The following is a 24780-nucleotide window of genomic DNA, read 5'->3' on the forward strand; positions in this document are numbered from 1 at the left end:
ACTGCAATGGAGCATTTTGAGATTTTGACTATGTCTATGGCAGCAGGGTCTAGGCATATGTACTTTGAAGAAAAAAAAAAACTCCTCAGGTTATCCTAATTTGCCTAACCACTGTGACAGACTGACAGGTCTCTCTATTTCTCACCACGCCCTCCTCAGTCCATCTCTTCACAAACTACTACCATGTAAACTTTCACAAATCAAGTCTGATTTTATCCTAGCCCTGCTTAATACCCAGGTATAGCAACAGGCCATATCCTGCACAAGCTAAAGTCCAAAGTTCTGAGTATGGAATATAAGGCCTTTCATGATCTAGTACCCACCCTCCTCTCCTGCCATTTCATCTTCCCATTTAGTCCATCAATACAGAGATGCTTATAGTTCCCAGATGCATCATGTTGTTTCATACTTCCATGCCTTTGCACATGCTGTCAGTCTCCTGTGACACAAACTTACATGTTTCAAAATTCAGTTCAAATATCACTTCATAAAGTCCCTTCTGTGCCATCTCATTAACTTGTCCTATGTCTCTTACTATATTTAAACAAAAATGTATTTTTATGTGTCTATGTAGTCATTTGAAAAAATTAATGATTGTTTTACTATGTACCAAGTATTCTCCTAGGTCCTAATGATTAAATGGTGAACAAGAAAGTCATGGTCCATGTGGTATGGACTTAAAGGCTATTGTGGGTATTGACAAAAACAAGCAAACACACAGATGAATTTATAATTACAAATTGTGATACATAATTTGAAGGAATAGAACAGGATGCTGTGAGAAAGAATAATAAAGGAAAATACTTCAGAGAGAAATAAGTCCTCAAAAAAGTAGTATTTGTGCTGAACCTAAAAGAAGGGTAGTAGTTGGCAATTCATAGAAAAGAAGGAAGAGTTTCAAGGAGAAACAAAAGTGGGGCTTCCCTGGTGGCGCAGTGGTTGAGAGTCCGCCTGCCGATGCAGGGGACACGGGTTCGTACCCCAGTCCGGGAAGATCTCACATGCCGTGGAGCAGCTGGGCCCGTGAGCCATGGCCGCTGAGCCTGCACGTCCGGAGCCTGTGCTCCGCAATGGGAGAGGCCACAACAGTGAGAGGCCCACGTACCACAAAAAAAAAAAAAAAAGAAGAAACAAAAGCAAATGTGAAGGTCACTGAGTACAAAAGAAGATTTTGGAGAGTTCAGAAAACTGGTTAGCACATAATGAGCAGGAAAACAAGATGAAGTTGGAGAGGTAACAGAAGCTAGATCATATAAGGTCTTGTAGGCACTGTTAAGGAATTTGCACTGTATTTCAATTGCAGTAGGAAGCAATCACAAACTTAACAGCAGGGTGAACATGATCTGATTTACATCTCTAGAATATTATTCTGGGGGCTCTCTGGAGAATATATTTGGTGATAGGGAGACAGGAATAGTCATGAGAGTAGAAACAGCAAGATCAGTTAGTAGGCTACTGCAAAAAATCCAAGAGAAGGAGAGAGATATCTTGGACAAGGGTGGGAAGAGTAGGAATGGGAAACAGTAGATGAACTCAAATACTTAGGAGGTAGACTCAACAAGACTTGAAAACAGATTACATGTGGGAAGCAAGTGAGGAAAAGGACACTAAAAACTGGCTCCAATCTTTCTAGGTTATATACAGAGCAAATGGTGATACTTTTTTTCTCTTTTTTATATACTGAAATGGAACACATTCTCATTCTAGGCTATATACCTTAAGGACAGACAGAACTACGTCTAATAATCATATCCTCAGCAACTAGTAACATGTCTGGCATACAAAGAGCACTCAATATATATTTGCTGCATGTATATACAAATATATAATGAAACAAATGAATAAACCCAAAGCACTATAAAGTACTGAATAAATAATTATAATGAAAATCAAAAGTAAGAAAATTCATACCGAACTGGAGTCTGTGGAAGAATCACATTTACCTCTTCATCGGGGTTACTTTTTCGTGGTGTTCTCTGCAATTCAAAACTAAATAATGATAAACAAAGTCATTCAGACTGAAAACTTACAATTTGTGATTTATGAGTCAAAAAAGCAGTAAAGTACCTTCTGTTGACTCATAACATCATACAAAATGGTTAAGTAAATAATAGAAGTGATAGGAAATAGATGATCCAGAAGCTGCTTAAATAAATAAAATTTTATTTTTTTATCATAATTTTTAAGTTGGGTTTCTTTCCACTAGGTTTACAACAAACAGTGTACCAATCACTAAGAATTTTTTTGAAAGTGAAAGTTAGATGTTTGTTTTCTCTAGAATGTTAGATGTTGATGATATTACTAGCAAGGTTGTTCAGTATCAAAAAATATCAAAACTCAAGTTTTTCAAACATTACGTCTTCCAAAAACTTTACTTTGACTTAAATAAAATCTGAAACATTTTATTTGTGTTTAACTTCCAAATTTTATATATATACATATTTTTTTAGTTAATATTAAAAGATTTCATGCTGAAGACTTAAAATTAACCACACTTACAATCATTCAAAAATTTTTTACAGGCATATCTCACTTTATTGCACTTTGCTTTACTGTGCTTCACAGATACTGTGTTTTATTACATATTGAAGGTTTGTAAACTCTGCATTGTCATATGATGGTTATCATTTTTTAGAAATAAGGTATTTCTAAATTAAGGTATGTACACTGTTTTTTGGATATAATGCTATTGCACACTTAACAGACTATAGTACAATGTAAACATAACTTTTACATGCACTTGGAAACCAAAAAGTTTCCATGATTTGCTTTATTGCAATGGCCTGGAACGGAACACACAATATACCACAGGTGCCTGTAGTTACCGTCAACCATTCCTACTGTAGGATTCTATATGACAATTCAAGAGAATACAATTTTATACTAACTTTTTAAAAAATGAACCAGCATATCAACAAATAATAATATATCATGTATAATACCTGTCTGTAGGATCAGCCTGAAGAGTTTTATCATGATCCAGAAATAATCTTGCATCTATATCTTTGTTTTTAAGGTAAATTTCTTCATATTGTTTAGAGAGACTTTCCACCTCAAAGGCAAAAAATATTGATGATTATCCTTTTCATGTCATTACTTCTCAGTACACAGAAATACAGATTTAGTTAAAGAATCTTCGTAAAAATATACACTTAATTTTACACTATACAGACTTCACATGGAATATAAATAAGGCATATCTAAAAGTGAAGAAAATTGCAACTTTTTTAAACTCAATTTTAAACCTATTTTATGCACATATCTCACATTTTATCTAGACAAGGATCACCAATGTTACAGAACAATACTGAGATGGAACCGTAAGATGAAAAGACATTATTATAACCACTTAATTGCCGAGATCCTCCATCCCATACATCACTCACTTTTAATCTTCTACTACACTTATCAATATAAAATAACTTTTCAAACACTGTAACAGACCTTTATTATGTATTCTGCCTATCTTTTCTAAATCCTTTGATTCACTCTGACTCCCTTCAGTTACGTATCTTGGGCAAGAGTATAAGCTCAATTAATTAGCCCAATTAACATACTTGCACAATTTATTTCCAATCTTAGACACTTCTCCAAATGCTACAAACTATAATTCTTTTATCAGTTCTGATTCATAATTTTCTAATCATAATATAAAAACCAATGCCCAATAGAAAACCATTTAGCAGCCTTCTCCTGTGACTTTTAAAGCCAGAGTGTTTCCAACCTGAGAGAGTTAAAATTGCATTCTAAAGGGAGTGGTAGGAAAAAATCCAGTTAAATGTAAACTTTTGTTTGTTTGCATAAATTTTTTAGGCCGAACAGCCATTTATGTTTGATTAGGCTTAATCGTCATTCCTGCCCTATGTCAGTTAGGTATTAATTATCAATCATTTATTGACTGGCAGCTATTAGTGCTATATAATGTAAAGTTTACCTTGAATTTTCTAATAATAACCCTGTAATCCTTTCGGAGGGAAAAAAATTATGAATGTCCAAGATTCTTTAGAGTTGTAAACAGCATATATTTTGGTATATAAGTTGGTAACAGAACCCAGAAATACAACTTTTGGCCCCTTCTTGTTTCTTTAGTACCATGTCTTACCACTCACTCTACAGAACAGAGCATACTATCACATATCACTGTGCCTTTAAATCTATAATTTCCAACCCCTGGAAATGCCACTTCTCATAAATCTTACTCAGCTCAGAAATCACATCACCTCCAAAGAATTTTCCGCAAAACCTATCTGGCCCACTTTGGATTAGGGAGCCCTCCTCTGAGATATCACAACACCCTGTGTACACATCAATTAGACTATTAGACTCTTGTAGACTCCTGTTAATGTTCTACTTCTATGTCCATCTCTTCCACTAGCACCTTAATGACAATGACTGTGAGTTAAATCTCTGCATTGATGATATCTAGGACAATGCCTGGCATATATTAAGCACTCACTAAATAACTGTTGAATGAATAAGTTAGTTAATTCAAGGAGGACTAGCTACCAACTCAGGCCATCAAATCAGCAATCTAGCTCTCTGATTTCATGTCTTTTGGTCTTGGTGACTGATACTAGGTGTGTCTGAAACGCTGCTTCCTCACTGAGTACTTGTTCTTCATCATTTATTTAAGCATTCTTTTCTCCACACATTACCACATAAAGTTCTCAGTTGTTCTGTTCTCACTGAAGAGCAAGACATATGAGGAAAAATGTGAAAAGAAAGAGATGGATGGATGGCACACCACTAAGGTCAAACATTTCTACCATATAATCACACTCATTTCAACCAAAGCTACATCCAATTAAGTAGCTTTTTAAAAATACTCCAAAGAGTGAATTCCCTGGCAGTGCAGTGGTTAGGACTTGGCTTTCACTGCCGGGGCCTGGGCTCTAAGATCCTGCAAGCCATTCGTTGCGGCCAAAAAAAAGGCCTCAAAAGAGTTGCTCCAAGTACAGTAATGCTAATAATGTTGATGTCACTAATCATGGCTCCTATGCTTAAAGAAGCATAGCAAAGCAAATTAGAATCAAATTTGATTATAGATATTTACTTCTATTTAAATATTTAATGGCATTTAGAAGTTCAAAAGCCTACATTCTGATTTTTGAAAAATTTTAGTACAAATCAACTTCTAGTGCAAATTTTTAAATGCTGCCTATTTATACATTTGAGCATAAATGGGTTCAAAAGGGGTTTTTTCTTACTATATAAAGTTGATTCACCACAATTCTACTTAGATTCTTTCCTTGAGTAAAAAATATTTAATATACAGTAAAGTGATCTTAAGAAATTTAGGCAACTATTCCTCCCTCGCTAAAGTCCCGTAACACATTAATTTTTTATTACGTTTTCTTTCAGATTACCTCTGGAAGTCCGTTAGAAGCTACAATTCCAAGAGAATTCATAAAAGGTATAAAATTTTTGAAATAAACATTTTTCACCTGAAAAAGATAAAGTTACATGACCATTAAAATAAAAAAAAAATCTCTGTCACTATTAACAACAGAATGAAAGTGTTAACTGACATTTTGATCAATGAGTTACATTCAACCCAGTGTGATGCTTATTTATAATTAATTCAATTATTCACTTTTTAATTCATGTGAGGCAGATTTCAGGTCCTAAAATGGAGGTGCAGGGGGGATGAAATGGAATTATAATGAAATGGGATTTATAAGAAGAAAATCCATCGAAACCAACTTCAAAATCCCACATTTAACATATAGTGAAAACATGGGAGGCTCAAAAATATTAAGCGACTTCACCAAAGTTACACAGCTAGGAAGTGGCAGAGCTGGAATTGAAACCCAATCTGTCTAGCATCAAAGCCAAGACTCTTTTAACTTCTCTACACTGCCTCTGATTTCTCCCCAAAGCATATTTTTGGGCCACTTCACACACATATCTAGCTTAGGGAATATCAAGTCAATTATTTCAGTAAATTTAGGAAAATGACCTGCTTTTATAAGAAGATAATTTCACATGCAAATACCCAACAATTCTATTCAAAACCGAGTGAAAATGTTTTGGTCATTATGCAGTTTCACACAAAAAAACCCTACATTTAACATGGATAATAAAGACTGTCCTTGGAAAACCTGGAGTTATACCCCTAACTATTTTACACTGGCAAAGTGTTATGGAATTTTAAACAATTTACTTTTCTTCATTTAACTTCCTTTTCCAATTTGCAGTCTACATTTATTAAGGTAGAATAATTTAATATCTTCCTATTAATAAGTTCCTATCTTCTGCTTCACAAAAATGTTTTAAGAATTAAGCTTCTGTAATACATATTAGTATTGTTTTCTAATTAATTCCCATTGAACTGGAATAATTATAAGGTGGGTAGTTCTATTTAACGAATTAGTGTGACTAATCAATAATTATATAACCATAAATATAACTAACCAATAGTTATATAACTATAAATCCTACATGTAAATAATCAAGTGTCAAATTAATATGAATTACCCCAAAAGTTATTAATCACCTACACTTTACAAATCGTTATTACATTCTAAATTATAGAAGAATTATTTAAAATAAAAAGGAAAAACATGAATTATTCCTGATTTTTGAAATGCAATTTTATAAGTAGTTCTAAAATACAGAGAACTAACAACCAGGAATTAGAAAACTGCATTTATTCCTATTCATTACCTTGAGGGAGTAAGCAACAGACTGGAGTAAAAAAAAAATATTTCAACTACATTTGTCAGCTTATTAGCAAAGATAATTTGTTATTCTAGAAAAGTAAATATATTACATGTGTAAAGTTGATACAGCTATATGTCTGTATCTATATATTTGTTAAAATTAATAAAAGCCACGGTGCTAAAACCCAGATATCTTGATAAATCATTCCAACACTTCTTAAACTAGATTTTGAGATCATACCCCCAATTCCTTCCCATAGTTGACAGAGCAATTTCAAAGATGCAACATTTCACACAACTTTCTAGTGGTAGTGAATTGTGGACAATATAACAGTCTATGAGAGAAAGAGCACAGCACAGTGAAAGAAGCACTGGTAGCAGATGGTCCAAAGCATAGACTCTGTTAGTAATCAGCTATCAGTCTCTAGAAGCTTGTTTATTCATTAGTAAAAGGAGGCCAAGTACATTACTTGTAAGATTCCTTCCAATTCTAACATTCCAGATTTTATTAACAAGATAAGCAATTCCTGGGTGTTCATGTATCCTCTACCAGTCATTAACATCTGGTGTGATATTTAGAAAAAGAGTAACTACAGAAGGCTAAACAGAAACTTAATGTTGGTATCACTTAGCACTAAACCAAAACGCTAGGGTTTTCTGAGCAGGATACTTGAAAACATTAGGTGTATCAGTAACCACGGAGGAATCAAAGAACAAATACATTTGAAAACTATTGCCTTAATCATGTACATTTCAATGATTCCAGAGTGAGGGAGCTATTCTCTTTAAAATCAAAGTAACTGAATATGAAAATAAAACTTTTTCTAAATATTTTGCTACTGCAAAAGAGTTGGCACTAATTACAAAAAGCAAGCTCATCATAAAGGAATTATATACTGTTAGGAAGAACTTACATCTAAATCTACTTTAACTATTTTAAAGAAATCATGAAGTTAAATTACCTCATCTATATTACATTCATGTTCTTTACAGAGAACTTCAATAATTCTTGTATCATTTTCTAGTTGTTTTGCTATCCGTGCACTCCTGTTCTGACCTCGCCTTGGTGTTCGAGGTGAACCATTAATAGGTATTACAGCTGTTTCTGTAAAAATGGTAAATTAGATAAGAACAATTGCACATTCCACTGTATAAAATAATGAAGTATTCTAATTATAACTTGGAAGGTCAGAAATAATCTTGGTAACATTCTGCTACTTTTATTATTAGGCTTCATTAAAAAGCTAACAGCTTTATTTATTGAATATCTACTGTAAGTTATATACTGGTAATAGTTGTTATCATCCCTATTCTCTTCTGCCCCCAACTAGCCCAAAAAGAAATTTAAAACCCCACAGACAAATATGAAAAATGCAAGGGAAATAGCCAACTTATAAACTAATATTAAGTGTATCCTACTAGTCTGCAAGGGGAAAAAATGTTTTCTATCTTAAAAGAGTCTTAAAAATAATAAGCATGTATTTATGGATTCAATTTGTAGATACAGGATAAAAAATAATTTTTTTAAAGTTTTAGCAAATAAATTATGATGCTTTAAAAAAATTAAGCATACAAATATACTCATGTGACACTAAATTGTAATTTTTAAAAAATCCCCTGGATTATTTTGAGCATTTTCAATTCAAACTGAATGTGAATTCAGCTATTAAAGAGATTACAGATGACTAAGTATAAAAAGTATTAACTGCCTCTAGGCCCAACAAACACCTTACAAGAAACTGACAGGATAGAGGAACATGTTAAGACTACACCATAGGATGCAATCACTAAAAATTAAACCATGGAAAACTCAACAGAACAAGACCACCTGATTATTTAATAAATAAATTACAAGAAAAAAAGAGAAAGATAGATGGAGGAGGAACTTTTTAAGTCTTAAAAGCATACCAACCAATCACAAAGTAGAGATCTTATTTAGATTCTGATTTAGTCAACATGTAAAAATTTTTTAAATTACTTTTATAAAACAATTAAAAATATGGACACTTACTAGATATTTGGTAGAATTAAAGAATCACTATTAATTGATTTTTAGGTGTGAGAATGGTACTGTCATCATGCTTTTTTAAAAGATTTTATCTTTCAGAGATACATACTGAAATTTATAGGGATGAAACAGTATGCAAAAGTGTGCTTCAAAATAATATAGCTGGTACAACTGAGCAGTAGATAGGACTATGGGTTGACCATAAGTTATGCATTGAGGGCAGGTGATAAGTACATGGAGGCTTATTATATGACCTTCTTCTTTTATGCTCACTGAAATTCTTCATAATAAAAAGCTAATTGCAAGTTTACCATAGCCAGTTAATTCAACATCTTATCCTGCTTTCTCTTTAACATGGCACTTACAGAATTAAATGTACATTATCCAAAAGAACAAAGGCTGTCAAGCTAAAGTTATATATCAACTTTTTAAAGTTATGACATTTATAAAAAGTGAGGAAAAGGCATATAAAGGAAATTTTTAAAGATTCAGAAATTTTTAAAATATATTGTTTTCTATTTTTTCCCCTCTGTTTTACATGTGGTTTCTGCTAAATGACCTGCCTTTTCTGTCAAGCCATGTTCAACATCTTTTCAAAATTCTGCTTCATTTTTCCAGGAAGTTATTGTTCATGAAGATTAATCAGGCTTCAGCTTTTCAGCCACTTCAACACTTTGAGACTTCCATGTTTTGATCTTTCCCCTATTATTTTCGGTATGACTAATACTGTCAACATTTTAGGAGCAAGGAATCAGCTAAGCCTTAGTTAAGTTTACATTTCTCTATAGTGTATTAAGTGATTTTAAATCCTACTCTACAAGCCACCAAAGGGAGCAATTCCATTCTAAGAGGAATATACTTGTCTTTGCTTAATGCTATCTAATTATTTCAGCAATAGCTATTATTTAAATACACCTCCCATCTCATCACCCACCGAAGTGGATCAATTACAGTTCATATGCAAAAAAAAAATCAGTCACATAATCATTATAGCTTCCAATAATAAAAATTTAGTTAATCCATTCCTATAGAACAGGTTAGTCTTCCCCATGCAGTCTCATTCATATCTATGCCTTGCCTCTTGATTTTCTCTTTACTGGGAGTGCAGTCTCCCAACTTACCACAACACTCAAACCCTAACTACTCCTTCAACATTCAGTTCAAATGCCACCACTTTTTTATGGTCTTCCTTGGTCTTTCTCAGCTAGGAAAACTTTCTCATCTCCTCAACTCCCATAGTATTTGCTATATTTTGGCCCAGACTATTTTCAACCATATACTCTAATTACTTGCTTACTTATCTCTCCTTCTATATCTTATACTACTTAAGGGTAGAACCCATGTCTGATTTCTTTTTTATTATTCCCTTGGCTCTAGAACCATGTTTTGGATCTAGTGTAAGTCCGTAAAAAACTGTTGAATGATGAAGTAGGAGGGGCATAAATTACTTAAAATACTTACTATATGGATCTTTGAGTAATGCAGGAGGTGAGAGTTTGATAAAATAGTCAAGGACACACAGCATTAACTGAAATGAGATCACCAGATCATCTTCCATTTGTAAAACTTGCCCTGAAAACAAAGAAGGTCCACATCTTAAGGTAGAGACTGAGGTCTTTAAGTCAGGGAAAATTGTGGGTATGGCTGTATCCATATACTCATTTATGCAACAATCACTAGAGCATGTTAAAGATCTTTTTATTTTTGCAAAAATTCAGTCAGATGTTCAATATATAAAAATATATAAAGTTATAAAATTATAAATGGGGACTTCCTGGTGGCACAGTGGTTAAGAATCTGCCTGCCAATGCAGGGGACACGGGTTCGAGCCCTGGTCTGGGAAGATCCCATATGCCATGGAGCAACTAAGCCCGTGCACCACAACTACACAGCCTGTGCTCTAGAGCCCGTGAGCCACAACTACTGAGCCCACCTGCCACAACTACTGAAGCCCATGTGCCTAGAGCCTGTGCTCCACAACAAGAGAAGCCACTGCAATGAGAAGCCAGTGCACTGCAACGAAGAGTAGTCCTTACTCACTGCAACTAGAGAAAGCCCACACAACAAAGACCCAATGCAGCCAAAAATAAATAAATAAAACAAATAAATTTACTAAAAAAAATTATAAATGAAGTATAAGTCTACCATGAAAATTTTACATTTAGGTATTATTATAATAATTCAGTCCCTATGTCTAAATTTATTTTGATTTTTCCTTCTTTAAACTTACTTCTGGTTTTGGTAAAAGTTATAAAATTTACTACCCCTGAAAATCATTTTGAAGAATGATACACGTTAGTCTTCAGTTCTATTTATTTATGAAACCTCATATATTTTCAATTTCAACCCACTCCAAAATATTTTTTTTTTTTTTTTTTTTTGTGGTATGCGGGCCTCTCACTGTTGTGGCCTCTCCTGCTGCGGAGCACAGGCTCCGGATGCGCAGGCTCAGCAGCCATGGCTCATGGGCCCAGCCGCTCCATGGCATGTGGGATCTTCCTGGAACGGGGCACGAACCCATGTCCCCTGCATCGGCAGGCGGACTCTCAACCACTGTGCCACCAGGGAAGCCCCCCAAAATATTAATAACCAAAGCCATTAAGAAATAATAAAATTAGTATATAATTGTAAAGTCATCTATAAAGCAATTATTTAGCACAAAATCCTAAAACTTTATATAATATACAACTAAAGAGCTGTATATTTATTATAAAGAGCTGTATATAAGGAAATTAATGCATATAATAAACACCTAAGAAAAAAACAGTGTAGCTACACAAAATATACAAATCATATAGCTATGACATATTTGCTTATGGCTCTATGTTGTGCAGTATTTTTAAAAGAGAAGTTTAATTTGATTCATTTTCTATCTTATTAGCATCTGACTGCTAAACCACTAATAATCCCAATACTGGAGGTATAGAAACTTTCTGGTTAATGTATTAAATCTCAATTTTTAAAAAAAGGAATTCTTTAAATATTCAAGGAAGAAAATGAGGCGGGGTGGAAATTAAGCTAGTCTCAAATTTCTCAACAGCAATGTTCAATTCCAGAAAATAGTGTCCTGAGGAAAAAAAAAACATGATACAAGAACAGAATACTCAACCAAGTTGTCCTTCAAGTCTAAAGACTACGGACATGGTTCATAAACATGTCAAACATAGAAAACATGGCGCCAAAAAGGCTTTTTTGAAAAACTCCTTCATGGTAAAATCTAGTCAGCTAAGGAAAGACCAACATAAAGAACTCAGAAATGGAGAAGCTATGATACAGGAGTGACAATAAGCTTAGAATCCATTTTAAATACATAAATGAGACAAAACAACTGTGATAATTATAATTACAGAACAGAATGTAAATATTATAATCTTTGATAATGTAATGATAACAAAAAATAAGCAAATCTGAAAGTAGGGAATAGGAAGGTGACAGGAAGAGTGAGAATTCTTTTTCTTCAGAGCAGATTAATATATATTGCTTTAACTCAAAACATAAAGTTAAATACAGATTCTAACCTCTTAGTGTTTTCATAATCTTAGAGAAATATTTTAAGAAATAATACTGCTTAAGTGACAAAACATATAAATTTAAGCAATTCTTTCCATTTCTCTTATTTTCTTCTATAAAATTTGAGTAAAATTAATTTTTATATTTTAAACATAGCACAATAATATGATATTATTTTTAGAAACTTATATATATGTTTGTGAGTACACTCACCCACCCACCTTTTTTAATCAGAATCTTATTCCAGATACATTTTTGTGCATACAACCACATAATTTTTTTTTTTTTTTTTTGCTGTACGCGGGCCTCTCACTGCTGTGGCCTCTCCCGTTGCGGAGCACAGGCTCCGGACACACAGGCTCAGCGGCCATGGCTCACGGGCCCAGCCGCTCCGCGGCATATGGGATCCTCCCAGACCGGGGCACGAACCCGTATCCCCTGCATCGGCAGGCGGACTCTCAACCACTGCGCCACCAGGGAGGCCCACATAATTTTAATGATGATTATTTCTAGGTGGGTTTTGGGTAATTTTTCTAGATTTTTCTTTGTGCTTTGCTGTATTATTTGCATTCTTTATCATGAATATATATCACTTTTATAAAAAGAGTAAATTATTCTTAAAAATAGGAAAGAATGAAAAATATTAGAAAAAGAAATGAAATGAGACATTTTCAAGGTTGCCTCCAGGATCAGAATTACAAGAACTTGCTAACAGTTAAAAAGTCACACACACACACACACAAAAAAAAAGTCACACAAAGAACTAGGGGGAAGGAGGAACAATATTAAATAGAATTAAAATTTTGAAATTACTTGAAAGAATTATCAATTATTACATTTGAAACATTAGTATGTAACAAACATAATGACTTTACCTTTAGCTAGTAAAAATGTGAGCCAAGAAACTTTTAGCACCAACATAGAATTTATTTCCGTAGATATCCTAATAAACAAATAGAAAGAAGGAAAAAAAACTCACTGTTTTCCAACTACACCTTTTTTTTTCATTTTTTTACAATTATAGACCAGAGTTGATCGCATAATAGAATACAGTCCATCTTAAATGCACAATTTACACATGAATTCAATTTGTCTCAATTCAGTTAGTGTTTTTACCATGTTATTTATATTTTCCCAGAGTAGTATACATTTTTTAAAGAAAATATTGAATATCTTCTACTGTAATCTAAAAATATGCACAGAAAGTGGTATAATATGACATACATGGCTTCCAATTAATGCTTTTCTGCTCTCTTTTCTAATTAAAATCAATTTTCTGTAAGCAGAAAAACAGAGGTTTGGGTGACTCTACCAAATTAACACTATGTCTTCATAAACACTAAGTTATTCACTTGCTGGAATTAACAAGTGGAATTAATAGAGTTAATTAATTAATCACAATTTCCCTTTGTATCAATCATCTTCAGTATTATTACTTCAATGAGGCAGAAAATCTCACATGCTACTCGTTCTGTTTCCGAAGAAAAACTCTAGAGCTCTTACAATGGTATACTGTTGGAACATGTATCATACATTTAAAAAGACTACTTGGAAATTTTAATATAGACGTTCATGTTTATTCTTACTCAAAAGTTATGCTCTGAGTCTTAGTTAATAAAATGCCTACAATATACTCTGAAAAAAGATTTTGTCAATGAATTGGCATTTTTCCCAGAGCTGGTAAAATGTTGTTCTGAATTAACTTCAACCTTATTAGTTCTCCCTTGTAGTAAAAGGCATGTATTTCATATCATTTTCTTTGTGAAAAGATAAATAATCCGTGTATGGCTTAAATCCATGACCTTAATTTATGAAGTATGATAGAACAGTCAGTCAAACTAATCCTGAAACTATCAACGTGTTTGGGATTATCCCACAAAAATCTCTAAAAAAAAAAAAAAACCCAAAGGTGAAAAATAACATGCTCTGAGGTACTTACGAACTGCTGGGTTGTGACAAATATATAAGTTCACATGTTCTGAAAGGAAGAAATAATTATGTTAACATTATGGCTTTTTTAAAACTTACTTTAAAATTTTTTTCATAATTTAGAAATCACTTTTATCATGCTTTATTCATCTTATTTTAAGAAGGATACATTTTTTTCTCAAGTACAGTATTATAAAACAAAGTTAAAGTAGACGTTTCCAATTTATGACATTTCACATATCACTGTAATATCTAATTACAAAAAGACTGGATTCGATATGTGCATTTCTAACTTGGAATACATTCTGTAATTGAACCTTGATCTGGTTAGAATCTCAGATCAGGTCATAAAAGCTTATTTAACTAATAGTGTCACTGAAATAACACAACTGAAAGTACTACAGTAAGTCCCCTATACACGAACCTTCAAGTTGCAAACTTTCAAAGATGTGAACGTGAGTTTACACGTCCAATCATGTAAGTCAGTTCACGTGTCTGGCATACATGTCACTTGTGTGCATACAAGTGGTTGTGCTTTGTGTACTTTACTGTACAGTACTGTATAGAGTACAGTAGTAGATTATCTTTATTTCAAGGCCAGGATGTCTGGAAGCAAGCATAAAAGTAGCAGTGACGTAGCTGGTACTACTGTACTTTTCAAGGTACTGTACTGTAAGATTAAAAATGTTTTCTTTATTTTTTTGTGTTTGTTTATTTTTTTTGTATTATTTGTGTGAAAAGTATTATAAACCTTTTACAGTACAGTACTATGTAGCCAATTGTGTTAGTTGGGTACCTAGGCTAACTTTGCTGGACTTTACGAACAAATTGGACTTACGAACGTGTTCTCGGAATGGAACTCATTCATATGTAGGGGACTTACTGTATAAAACCTACCTATTTAGGACAATGACTTCTGGAATGGTGGAGTAAGGTTCTCTGCAGACCTGTTTCCTAATATAATAACTACAATTGGTAAAACTATTTTTAAAAAACCATTTAAAGTCTCTGGAAATTTTCCTAAGGGCATACAACAAAAAAAGGAAATATTTCTTCTACTAAATCTTGGTAAGAACAATGACAGTCTGTAGAATTCAAAGCAAAACTCATTTCCTCCTCCTCTCTAGCTCAGCATAACAAAGCTCTACCCCTGCTAGGTGTAGCCAAGACACAGGGCTCTTCTCTCTCCAGCTCCCAGCCTAGAACTATCTCTCTGGGAAGAGTACGCTCCCAGAATTTCTCATCGCCCCCAGATCTGTGTTGCAGAAAGTCTATCCCAAGCAAGAGGACCTGAGAGGTCTGGGGCTCCTGTCTTCCGCTTAGCCCCCACTCATAGGGTAAAGTTTTACTCCAGGCACAGAGCACATCAAAAATACTGACTTCTCTTGCTGAGCAGCTCATAGGACAGAGGTTCCAGCCAAGAAAGGCAATCTGGGAAGACCAAGGGCTATCGCCTCTTCTCAGTGCCCTACTCTTAAAACAGAGGTATCACTCGAAGAGAAGAGACCACTGTCCCCATCCTGACCTCCCAAGCAGTGGCACAGAAGTGGTGCCTAAGGGAGAGGCAGGCCCTAAGAACATAGAGCCTTGAGCTCTCCCCAAGGGAACTCATTTGGAATGGAGTGTGGGGATGTTCAAGAATAAGAGAACTGTTGAAAGCAATACAGACTTTGGTGGAAGCAAGTAAGAGAAAGCCAACAGATCTTATGAGAGCAAAATGCTAACTCCTAGATCATCTAGGAGAGAACCAGGGAAAGAAACAGCTAAGAATAGCTCTCCTAGTATCAAAATAAGCCTCAAGGCTAGCCTCAAATCCTACTCCTGCAGAGGGAGCCGAATTTAATTGGATTAGACTGTAAAGCAACTTGTGACCCAGAGCATTGTCAAAAACAATAAAGCAGGACTTCCCTGGTGGTGCAGTGGTTACGAATCTGCCTGCCAATGTAGGGGACATGGGTTCGAGCCCTGGTCCGGGAAGATCCCACGTGCCGCGGAGCAACTAAGCCCGTGCGCCACCACTACGGAGCCTGTGCTCTAGAGCCCACAAGCCACGAATACGGAAGCCCGCACACCTAGAGCCTGTGCTCTGCAACAAGAGAAGCTACCGCAGTGAGAAGCCTAGGCACTGCAGCGAAGAGTAGACCCCACTCGCTGCTACTAGAGAAAAGCCCGCATGCAGCCGTGAAGACCCAAGGCAGCCAAAAATAAATAAATACATTTATAAAAAAAAACAATAAAGCAATCAGTCGGCAATTAGTGAGAGGTAGCAACTAGGTGTGATATCAACAGAGGCAGTTAGCTTAAGAACAGGGAAAAGATAGTCAAAAGAGAACCCAGCGAAAACCACTGTCAGCTCTGAGTGACTATGCACCTGTCCAAGGCTACTCTAAGGAGCAAGATCAGAGGCTACACACTGTGGGAGAAAAAGACTTCATTGAGATAGTACAGCTAAGCCACTAAACAAATAACAAAGACAAAACAACAGCAGCAAGCCCCACGAGAGAAAAGAATCAGCTCCCAGAGTTACTACAATGTTATCAAAAATGTCTGGTTTTCAAAAATAAATATGAAATATGCAAAGAAGCAGGAAAGTGTGACCTCTACATAGGGAAAAAAGCAGATAACAGAAATTGTATTTAAGAGAACCAAAGTGTCAGACTTAACAAAGACTTCAAAACAGCTATTATAAATATGTTCAAAGGACTAACGGAAATCATGCTTAAAGAAGAAAAAAAGGTATGCTGACAATGTCTCAACCAACAGAGGATTATCAGTAAAGAGACAGAAATTACTTTAAAAGAACCAAATGGCAATTTGAGTTGAAAAGTATAATTACCAAAATAAAAAATTCACTAGAGGAACTCAAAAGTAGATCTGAGCTGGCAGAAAAAAAGAAGCACTAAACTTGAAGACAGATCAAAAGAGATTATGTGGTTTGAAGGAGATAAAAGAAGAAGAAAAATGAAGAGGCTCACAGAAGAGGCTCACCAGAAAATATATTGGTGTATTTTTTGGACACCAAAAGATACATGAATATATGTGTAATGGGAGTACCAGAAAAGAATGGAGAGAGAGAGAAAAAAAAATTTTTGTAAATAATGGCTGAAAACTCCCAAGTCTACACATCCAAGAAACAGAACAACCTCCAAGTTGAATAAATGTAAAGAGATTCACACCTAGATATATCATAGGATAAATGTTGAAAGACAAAGAGAAAATCCTGAAAGCAGCAAGAGAAAAATGATCCATCATATACAAGGGAACACAATAACATTAACAGGTGACTTCTCAACAGAAGCAATGAAGATCAGAAGGCAGTGGGATTACATACTCAAAGAAAGAAAAAAAATGTAAACTAAGACTCATATATACAGCAAAACTACCTTTCACAAGTGATGGTGAAATAGAGAGTCTCAAACAAAAACAGAGAATGTGCAAACTCATCTTATAAAAAAATAGTAAAAGTTCAGGCTGAAAACAAATGACCCAAGACAGTAATTCACATCCACATGAATAAACAAAGAGCACTGGTAAAGGTAATTATGTTATTATGAAAGATGGTATAATTACATATTTCTTCTCCTTTCTTCTCCTAATTGATATAAAATATAATTGCATAACACAATATGTATATATTGTATTCTTGGGCCTCTAACACATGAAATGTAATGTGTTTGACAACAGCAGCACAAAGAGCTGGGTAGGATCAAAGCTGTATTGGAGTAAACACATGACACAAGATGATAAATCAAATCCATGGAAAGAAATGAAGAGAAGACAAAATGATATATAATAAAGTTATTATAACAATCTCTATAAATATACACTTGTTCTCCTTTATACTGTCAACTACGTTAAAAGACATACAACCCGGGGCTTCCTTGGTGGCGCAGTGGTTGCGAGTCCGCCTGCCAATGCAGGGGACGCGGGTTCGTGCCCCAGTCTGGGAAGATCCCACATGCCGTGGAGCAGCTAGGCCCATGTGTCACAATTACTGAGCCTGCGCGTCTGGAGCCTGTGCTCCGCAACAGGAGAGGCCGCGATAGTGAGAGGCCCGCGCACCGCAATGAAGAGTGGCCCCCGCTTGCCACAACTAGAGAAAGCCCTAGCACAAAAACGAAGACCCAACACAGCAAAAATAAATAAAATGAATTAATAAACTCCTACCTCCAACATCTTAAAAAAAAAAAAAAGACATACAACCCAAATAACTATAAGTAGATGAATGAATAAATTAAATGTGGTATAGCCATACAATGGAATATTATTCCATAATAAATAGTAATGAAGTACTGAAACATGCTACAACATGGATGAACCATGAAAACATGCTAAGTGAAAGAAGCCAGTCAGAAAAAATATGTAGATCAAAAATTTACATAGAGAAAACTACTATCTTATAGTAAAAAAAAGCAGATGGTAATCAAGAGGGAATTTTTATAATTATAGAAAATATGTTTAATGTCAGATGCATTGTTTTATATCATTTTGTAATTTAATGTAACTCAGAATAGAATGTTATCGTAAAGGTAATGACATACAATATAAATCTATGCTGTCTAATACATGAACCACAAGCTCCTATGGCTACTGAACACCTGAAATGTTTTTGGCTAGTACAAATGAAGTTGTGCTGTAAATGTAAATTACACACCAAAATGTTAAAAAAAATACTTAGTATGAGAAAAAGAATGTAAAACTTCTCTATTGGTTTCATGTTTTCCTGTTGAAATATAATTTACCTAACATAAAATTCATCATTTTAAAGTGTATAAATTCAGTAGTTTTTAGTATTCGCTTTGTTATGTAATCATCACTGTTATCTAAAATTTCCATCACCCCAAAAAGAAACCCCACATCTTTTAACAGATACTCCTCATTCCCTAGCAATCACTAACCTATCTTCCATCTCATGGATATGCCTGTTCTGGACATATCATAAAATGAAATATGTGGCCTTTTGTGTCTGGTATCTTTCACTTAGCTTAATGTTTTCAAGGTTCATCCATATTGTAGCATGTAGCAGAACTTTATTCCCTTTTATGGCTGAACAATATTCTACCATATGGAAAGATCATATTTTGTTTATCCATTCATCAGCTGATGGACATTCAGGGTGTTTCCACTTTTTGGCTATTATAAATAATGCTGCCATGAACATCTGTATACAAATTTATGTGTTGAAATTTGGTATTTTGGGATATATGAGTTAAATAAAATGTTAAAATTAATTTCACTTGTTTCTTTTTACTTGTCACGCAGCTACTAGAATATTTAAAATATATGGCTTGGGCTTCCCTGGTGGCGCAGTGGTTAAGAATCTGCCTGCCAATGCAGGGGAGACGGGTTCGAGCCCTGGTCCGGGAAGATCCCACATGCCACGGAGCAACTAAGCCCGTGCACCACAACTACTGAGCCTGCACTCTAGAGCCCGTGAGCCACAACTACTGAAGCCCACGCGCCTAGAGCCTATGCTCCGCAACAAGAGAAGCCACCGCAATGAGAAGCGCACGCAGCACAACTAAGAGTAGCCGCCGCTCGCTGCCACTAGAGAAAGCCCACGTGCGGCAACGAAGACCCAACAGAGCCAAAAATAATAAATAAATAAATATATATATATATGGCTTGCATTTTTACATTTCTATGTGACAGCATTAATGTAGTTAATAATAGCTTTAAAAGCTACTGTTTATTTAGCACTTAGTATGTGCTAGGAGGTGAGCTAACCAGTAACATTATCTTACAATTACTCTGCAAGGAGAGCATTATTAGCTACATTTTACAGATTCAAATTGAGGTTTAAAGACGTTAAGTATGTTTCCCTAGCTCACACAGTCAATGAATGACAAAATTATTATTAATATCTAGATCTGTTTAGCTTTTTAAAAGTTATCATAATCACCACAGCACATTGCCATATATACACATATAGTCTACCCTGAAATAAATAGACTTTAGTATCACAGTTAATCTTCCCAACTGCTCTTCAAAAGAAGGTACATATAGGAGAGAAGAAATCCTATTGATCTACTTCAAGGCCAATATACACAAAATTATCTCATATAACTAGTCAATAAAAATTCCAAATCCCTTTGCAAAGGCCTGAGTGACCTTTTAAAGGCCATATCTGACTGTGTCACTCGCTAGCTTAAAATCAATGACTCTCCATCTCCTGCTGGGTAAAGTCCAAGCTCATTATCAGTCTAATTCCCTCCTACCTTTTAGCCATTAGCAATATCAAAATACTTTACAGTACTGCTCTGGCTTTGAACACATGCTAATCACTCTGCCTAGGATACTCAGTCCCAGTCTCCACATATTTTGCTTGCTGAGTTTCTATCTATCCTTTAAACCCTACTCAGACATCGCCTTCTTCTATAGTTTTTTCACCCCATAATTATTCTTCTTACCTTTAAACATACACAGAATTTTGCCCACAACATAATTTCTACTTCTTATAAATAATCCTCTACAGTAGCGCATCAAATGATTATTGCACTTATTTTTATTAAAAGATATAATTTATTTATTTACTATAAGCTAATTGATGATCATAGTATCATATGATTTTACATCCCTAGCATCTAACACATAGCGGGTACTATCAGTCACTTCATTAATGCTTGTTGTAGTTTCTTAATTTATGTGGAATAAAACAGCTGATAGCCTGAAGTTTCTTAAAGGATATTCCACAAAAAAACTACTTCTTCTAAACCACCGTGGAGAATACAAGTCATAGCTCAGTAGTATAGGTCACATACACCTTCCAGTGCCAACATGCTTTCTTTTTCTAGACATAGTATCACCATTAGGAAGAATTTTAAATTTAGGTCACCCTTCCGTTCAGAGCTACAAGTCTTCTGGCAGAGAAGGCTAAAGTGGAAACTAGCTTTAAGTTTGTTTAAAAAAAATGAGAACCATGAGTAAAACAAGTAATTTTGGAAGAAACATTCAGAATGAATATGATTGGACAAGTAAGAAAGTTAAGAATATTAAGGGGACAAATCTAATACTTAATAACTTTACTAAGAATGTAACAGTTCCCAGATGGAAACTAATCATGAACAATGATACGAAAAAGCAGGGTGTAACCCTAATAAAATTTGTACTTTACCTTTCTAATTTGCTGTAGAGTGCACACAACACATTATACTTCTTCAACAGTCTTGACATAACATTATCAACTTTGGTACTGGTATCGATTTCTTTTAGTAAGTCAAAAAATTTATAGACACTACAAAGGAAAGAATAGAAAAAAGTGAATCCATAACTTTAAAAATTCATTTTGTTTCATTTTCAAAGCATAGACATTTCAATTCAAAACACTTGTTAGCTCTACACAAAATCACTATTATACATCCTTTGGAAGGAACTTAGTTTTTGCATTTTACTAGAATTTAAAGAGGAAAAAAATCAACTAGTCTTCAACCTATATACCACTATATCTATATACCTATGCCTACATCTACTTATCATCAAGAACACAGAAAAAAAATAAGGGTTATAACAGACATATATATATATTTATTTCTGTATCTAACTATATGTTTTAAAATCACAAGTTCACATCCATTTATCCAATTCCAACACAAAAACTACAGGGTTCCTTCCAGTGTTTCCCTTTCCATATTCATAACTCTTCTTTGACAGTGAGAAACCTGGGACCCACTTATCTTTAATTTACTCATTTAATCAATCGCCCTATATAAGTACCAAGCTACCCACTCCTCCACATGGGCACCCTCCTCTCCTGCTCAGACTGACTCCCCCCATCCTGAACTGCCCTCCCCCCTCCACGTGGATACCGTCCTCATCCTAGTAGGGCTCTGACTCCTCACCCCAGACTGCCCTTACCTCACATGTGCCATGACTCCCTATACCAGCTGCCCACACACCCTGCTTGGTCTCTGACATTGCATAGCAAGCAGCCCATGTCAAGAAGCCCCAGGCCCCTGGTGGATGACCTCCTCATCCCACTTTGGCTCTGGCATCCTTCTCTGGGCACCACAGTGCTCCCCACCACAGATGCACACACCTACTTTCTTCAGCCCACCGGCGGTTTTAGGACTGAATTGTTGGGGAAGGGAAAAGGGAAACTGATTAAAAATTTTAAGTTGCTTAAATAGTAACTTTAAATCATTGTTTATTGTTTTCTATAAAATTAACCTATTAGAAATATCAATACATACATTTTTGACTTCTGAAAAATAGGGCACTACAGATAGCAATCATCAACTGCACCTCACATACTCACTTCTAATCAAGTTTGTCTAAGGAGTTATACCAAAGCAGCTAACTGAACTACAGGGTAGTCACTAGACCCATCCATAGGCTGTCTAGCAACCAGTGAGGCTTCATTCCAAAAAGAGGGCTGTACCACTCAGACATTTATCTTGGGAACTGGAAAAATAAAAGCCTCAGTTAATCAGCAGGGCACAGAACACATAAGAAGGTTATGAAAAGTTCCACTGATATAGAAGGGATTGGGGCAGCCATGACAAGCTTTGTGGGGAAGCAAATAAAGGAGGAATAGAAATGATACAGAGTAGATAGTCATGATGCTGCTTAGAAAAGAAAAAGAATGGGGACTTCCCTGGTGGCGCAGTGGTTTAAGAATCCACCTGCCAACGCAGGGGACACGGGTTCAAGCCTCGGTCCAGGAAGGTCCCACACACCACGGAGCAACCAAGCCCGCACGCCACAACTACTGAAGCCCGCGCATCTAGAGACTGCTCCACAGCAATGAGAAGCCCGCACACTGCAATGAAGAGTAGCCCCTGCTCGATGCAACTAGAGGAAGCCCACATGCAGCAACGAAGACTCAATGCAACCAAAAATAAATAGATAAATAAAAATCGATCCTTTAAAAAAAGAAAAAGAATGGAGCTAACATGCTGAAAAAAAGAAATCAAACTTAGAATGGCATTTATTCAGGACCCACTCTCACTTCCAGTTTTGAGATATATGGCAATACCTATCCATGGAGCACCATGAAAACTGTGAATTGTTACTAAAAAGCCTTCTTTTTCTGGGGGTAACTTAAGTGAGTCTCTATTCCTTCTGTAGTCCTCCTCTGAAGGAAAGAAGTGAAGGCAGGAAGGTGAGAGGAAGGCAGGCAGACAGGCATAAAAAGCCATAATTAAAACACACAGATCTGTAGATAACTACATATTCTAGGAGCAGTGCTCCATGGATTGATAATGGTCCATAAACTGTTTACCAGTCCACAATTAAGTACAGAAATTGAGGGTAAACACTTAAAAACTTTTATGGCAATTTGACACTAATTTTTTTTTTTTTTTTGCGGTACGCGGGCCTCTCACTGTTGTGGCCTCTCCCGTTGCAGAGCACAGGCTCAGCGGCCATGGCTCACAAGCCTAGCCGCTCCACTGCATGTGGGATCCTCCTGGACCGGGGCACGAACCTGTGTCCCCTGCATTGGCAGGCGGACTCTCAACCACTGCGCCACGAGGGAAGCCCTTGACACTAATTTTAATGCCTGCTGAATCCAATAATAAAAAATTTAGTCCTGTGTTTAGTATGATTTTTGTTTCATTTTTCTAGTAATTAATTTATATTACTTATTTTTAAAACATCAGTCTATGACATACTGGGAAGAAAAGAAACTAGCCCTTCACCAGAGTACTTTTAAGAGCAGTGGTTTAGATAACATTCCTGGATAGTTATCAGAACACTGAGAGATGCCCTAAGAAAAAGTTGTACCAAATACATTACTATAATTATTGTAGTGATATTACTTATGGTATGCCCATTTTATAAATCAGAGTTGCTCTATGAATACTCAGAGAAAAAGTTTAGGAAAATCTTTTCCAGGAAAATTTTTTCACCTTATAGATAAAGGATATAATAGACTTTCTCTGTCATATTTATTTAGCAGTCTATGGATAGCTATATAACACTGTATTGCAGTCATCTGTTTAATTTAAACTGGATGAGTTTCTTGAGGTCAGAGACCATATCTCACCTCTATATCATTAGAACCTAGTAGAGTAACACAGCGCCTAGCAGTTGGTAAGTTTTGTTTCCTTCCCCCTTTTTGTTTAAGGGGGGTGGGCGGGTAATAGGAGGAATCTACAGAAAAAAAGAGATCAAGACCTCATCAGCACCTATGGTGTTACAGGCATTGACTCGAGAACTATTTAGTTAATAATTTTTACTTCACAGGAAAGTAAAGGAACCCGAGACTTAATACGGATAAGCAATCTGCTCCAAGTCATATACGTTGTAAAATAAACCCAGTCTATCTTAACCCAAACATTCATTCTCTTTCTAATCCTCAGAGGTCACGAAAACATATGCTGAATAAATGAATAAATCAAAGTAAAATTTTACCTCTATATTTAGATTATTTTTCAGCTATATAAAAACTATTTTGATTTAGTGATTTTAGTTAATAAAGTTAAACTGTGAAATCTCTGAGAGGTAAACCAATTCATATTCAATAAGTTAAATATGAACATACAAGGCCTTTGTTTCCACATTTTATTTAGAGGTAATAAGAAAAAGTTACTAAAACATGCAATAATTTAATTTATCTCATTTACACAAAACACCAATTATGTCTAACTCTAGATGGTTTTATCCAAGAAAAAACATATACTACTATCTTTTTGGTAAAATTATTTACTGTTACATTTCATAAACATACTA

The 24780-nt window shown here is 35.2% G+C and overlaps 1 protein-coding gene across 2 annotated transcripts in view; it reads right to left on the minus strand.

Moving 5' to 3' along the window:
* The window catches only part of RB1 (RB transcriptional corepressor 1), a 133623-nt gene that overhangs the window by 77225 nt on the left and 31618 nt on the right, over positions 1–24780 (minus strand). For both annotated transcript variants that reach the window (XM_082602431.1, XM_082602430.1), the window contains exons 4-11: positions 21224–21343; positions 14120–14158; positions 13056–13123; positions 10132–10242; positions 7625–7767; positions 5367–5444; positions 2943–3052; positions 1912–1989 (exon numbers count right to left, since the gene is read on the minus strand). In XM_082602431.1, coding sequence (XP_082458557.1) covers positions 1912–1989; positions 2943–3052; positions 5367–5444; positions 7625–7767; positions 10132–10242; positions 13056–13123; positions 14120–14158; positions 21224–21343 — 747 coding nt within the window. The remainder of the gene's footprint in view (positions 1–1911; positions 1990–2942; positions 3053–5366; positions 5445–7624; positions 7768–10131; positions 10243–13055; positions 13124–14119; positions 14159–21223; positions 21344–24780) is intronic.

The sequence above is a fragment of the Mesoplodon mirus genome (genome assembly GCF_964341445.2).
Source record: "Mesoplodon mirus genome assembly, chromosome: 17".
Taxonomy (NCBI): domain Eukaryota; kingdom Metazoa; phylum Chordata; class Mammalia; order Artiodactyla; family Ziphiidae; genus Mesoplodon; species Mesoplodon mirus.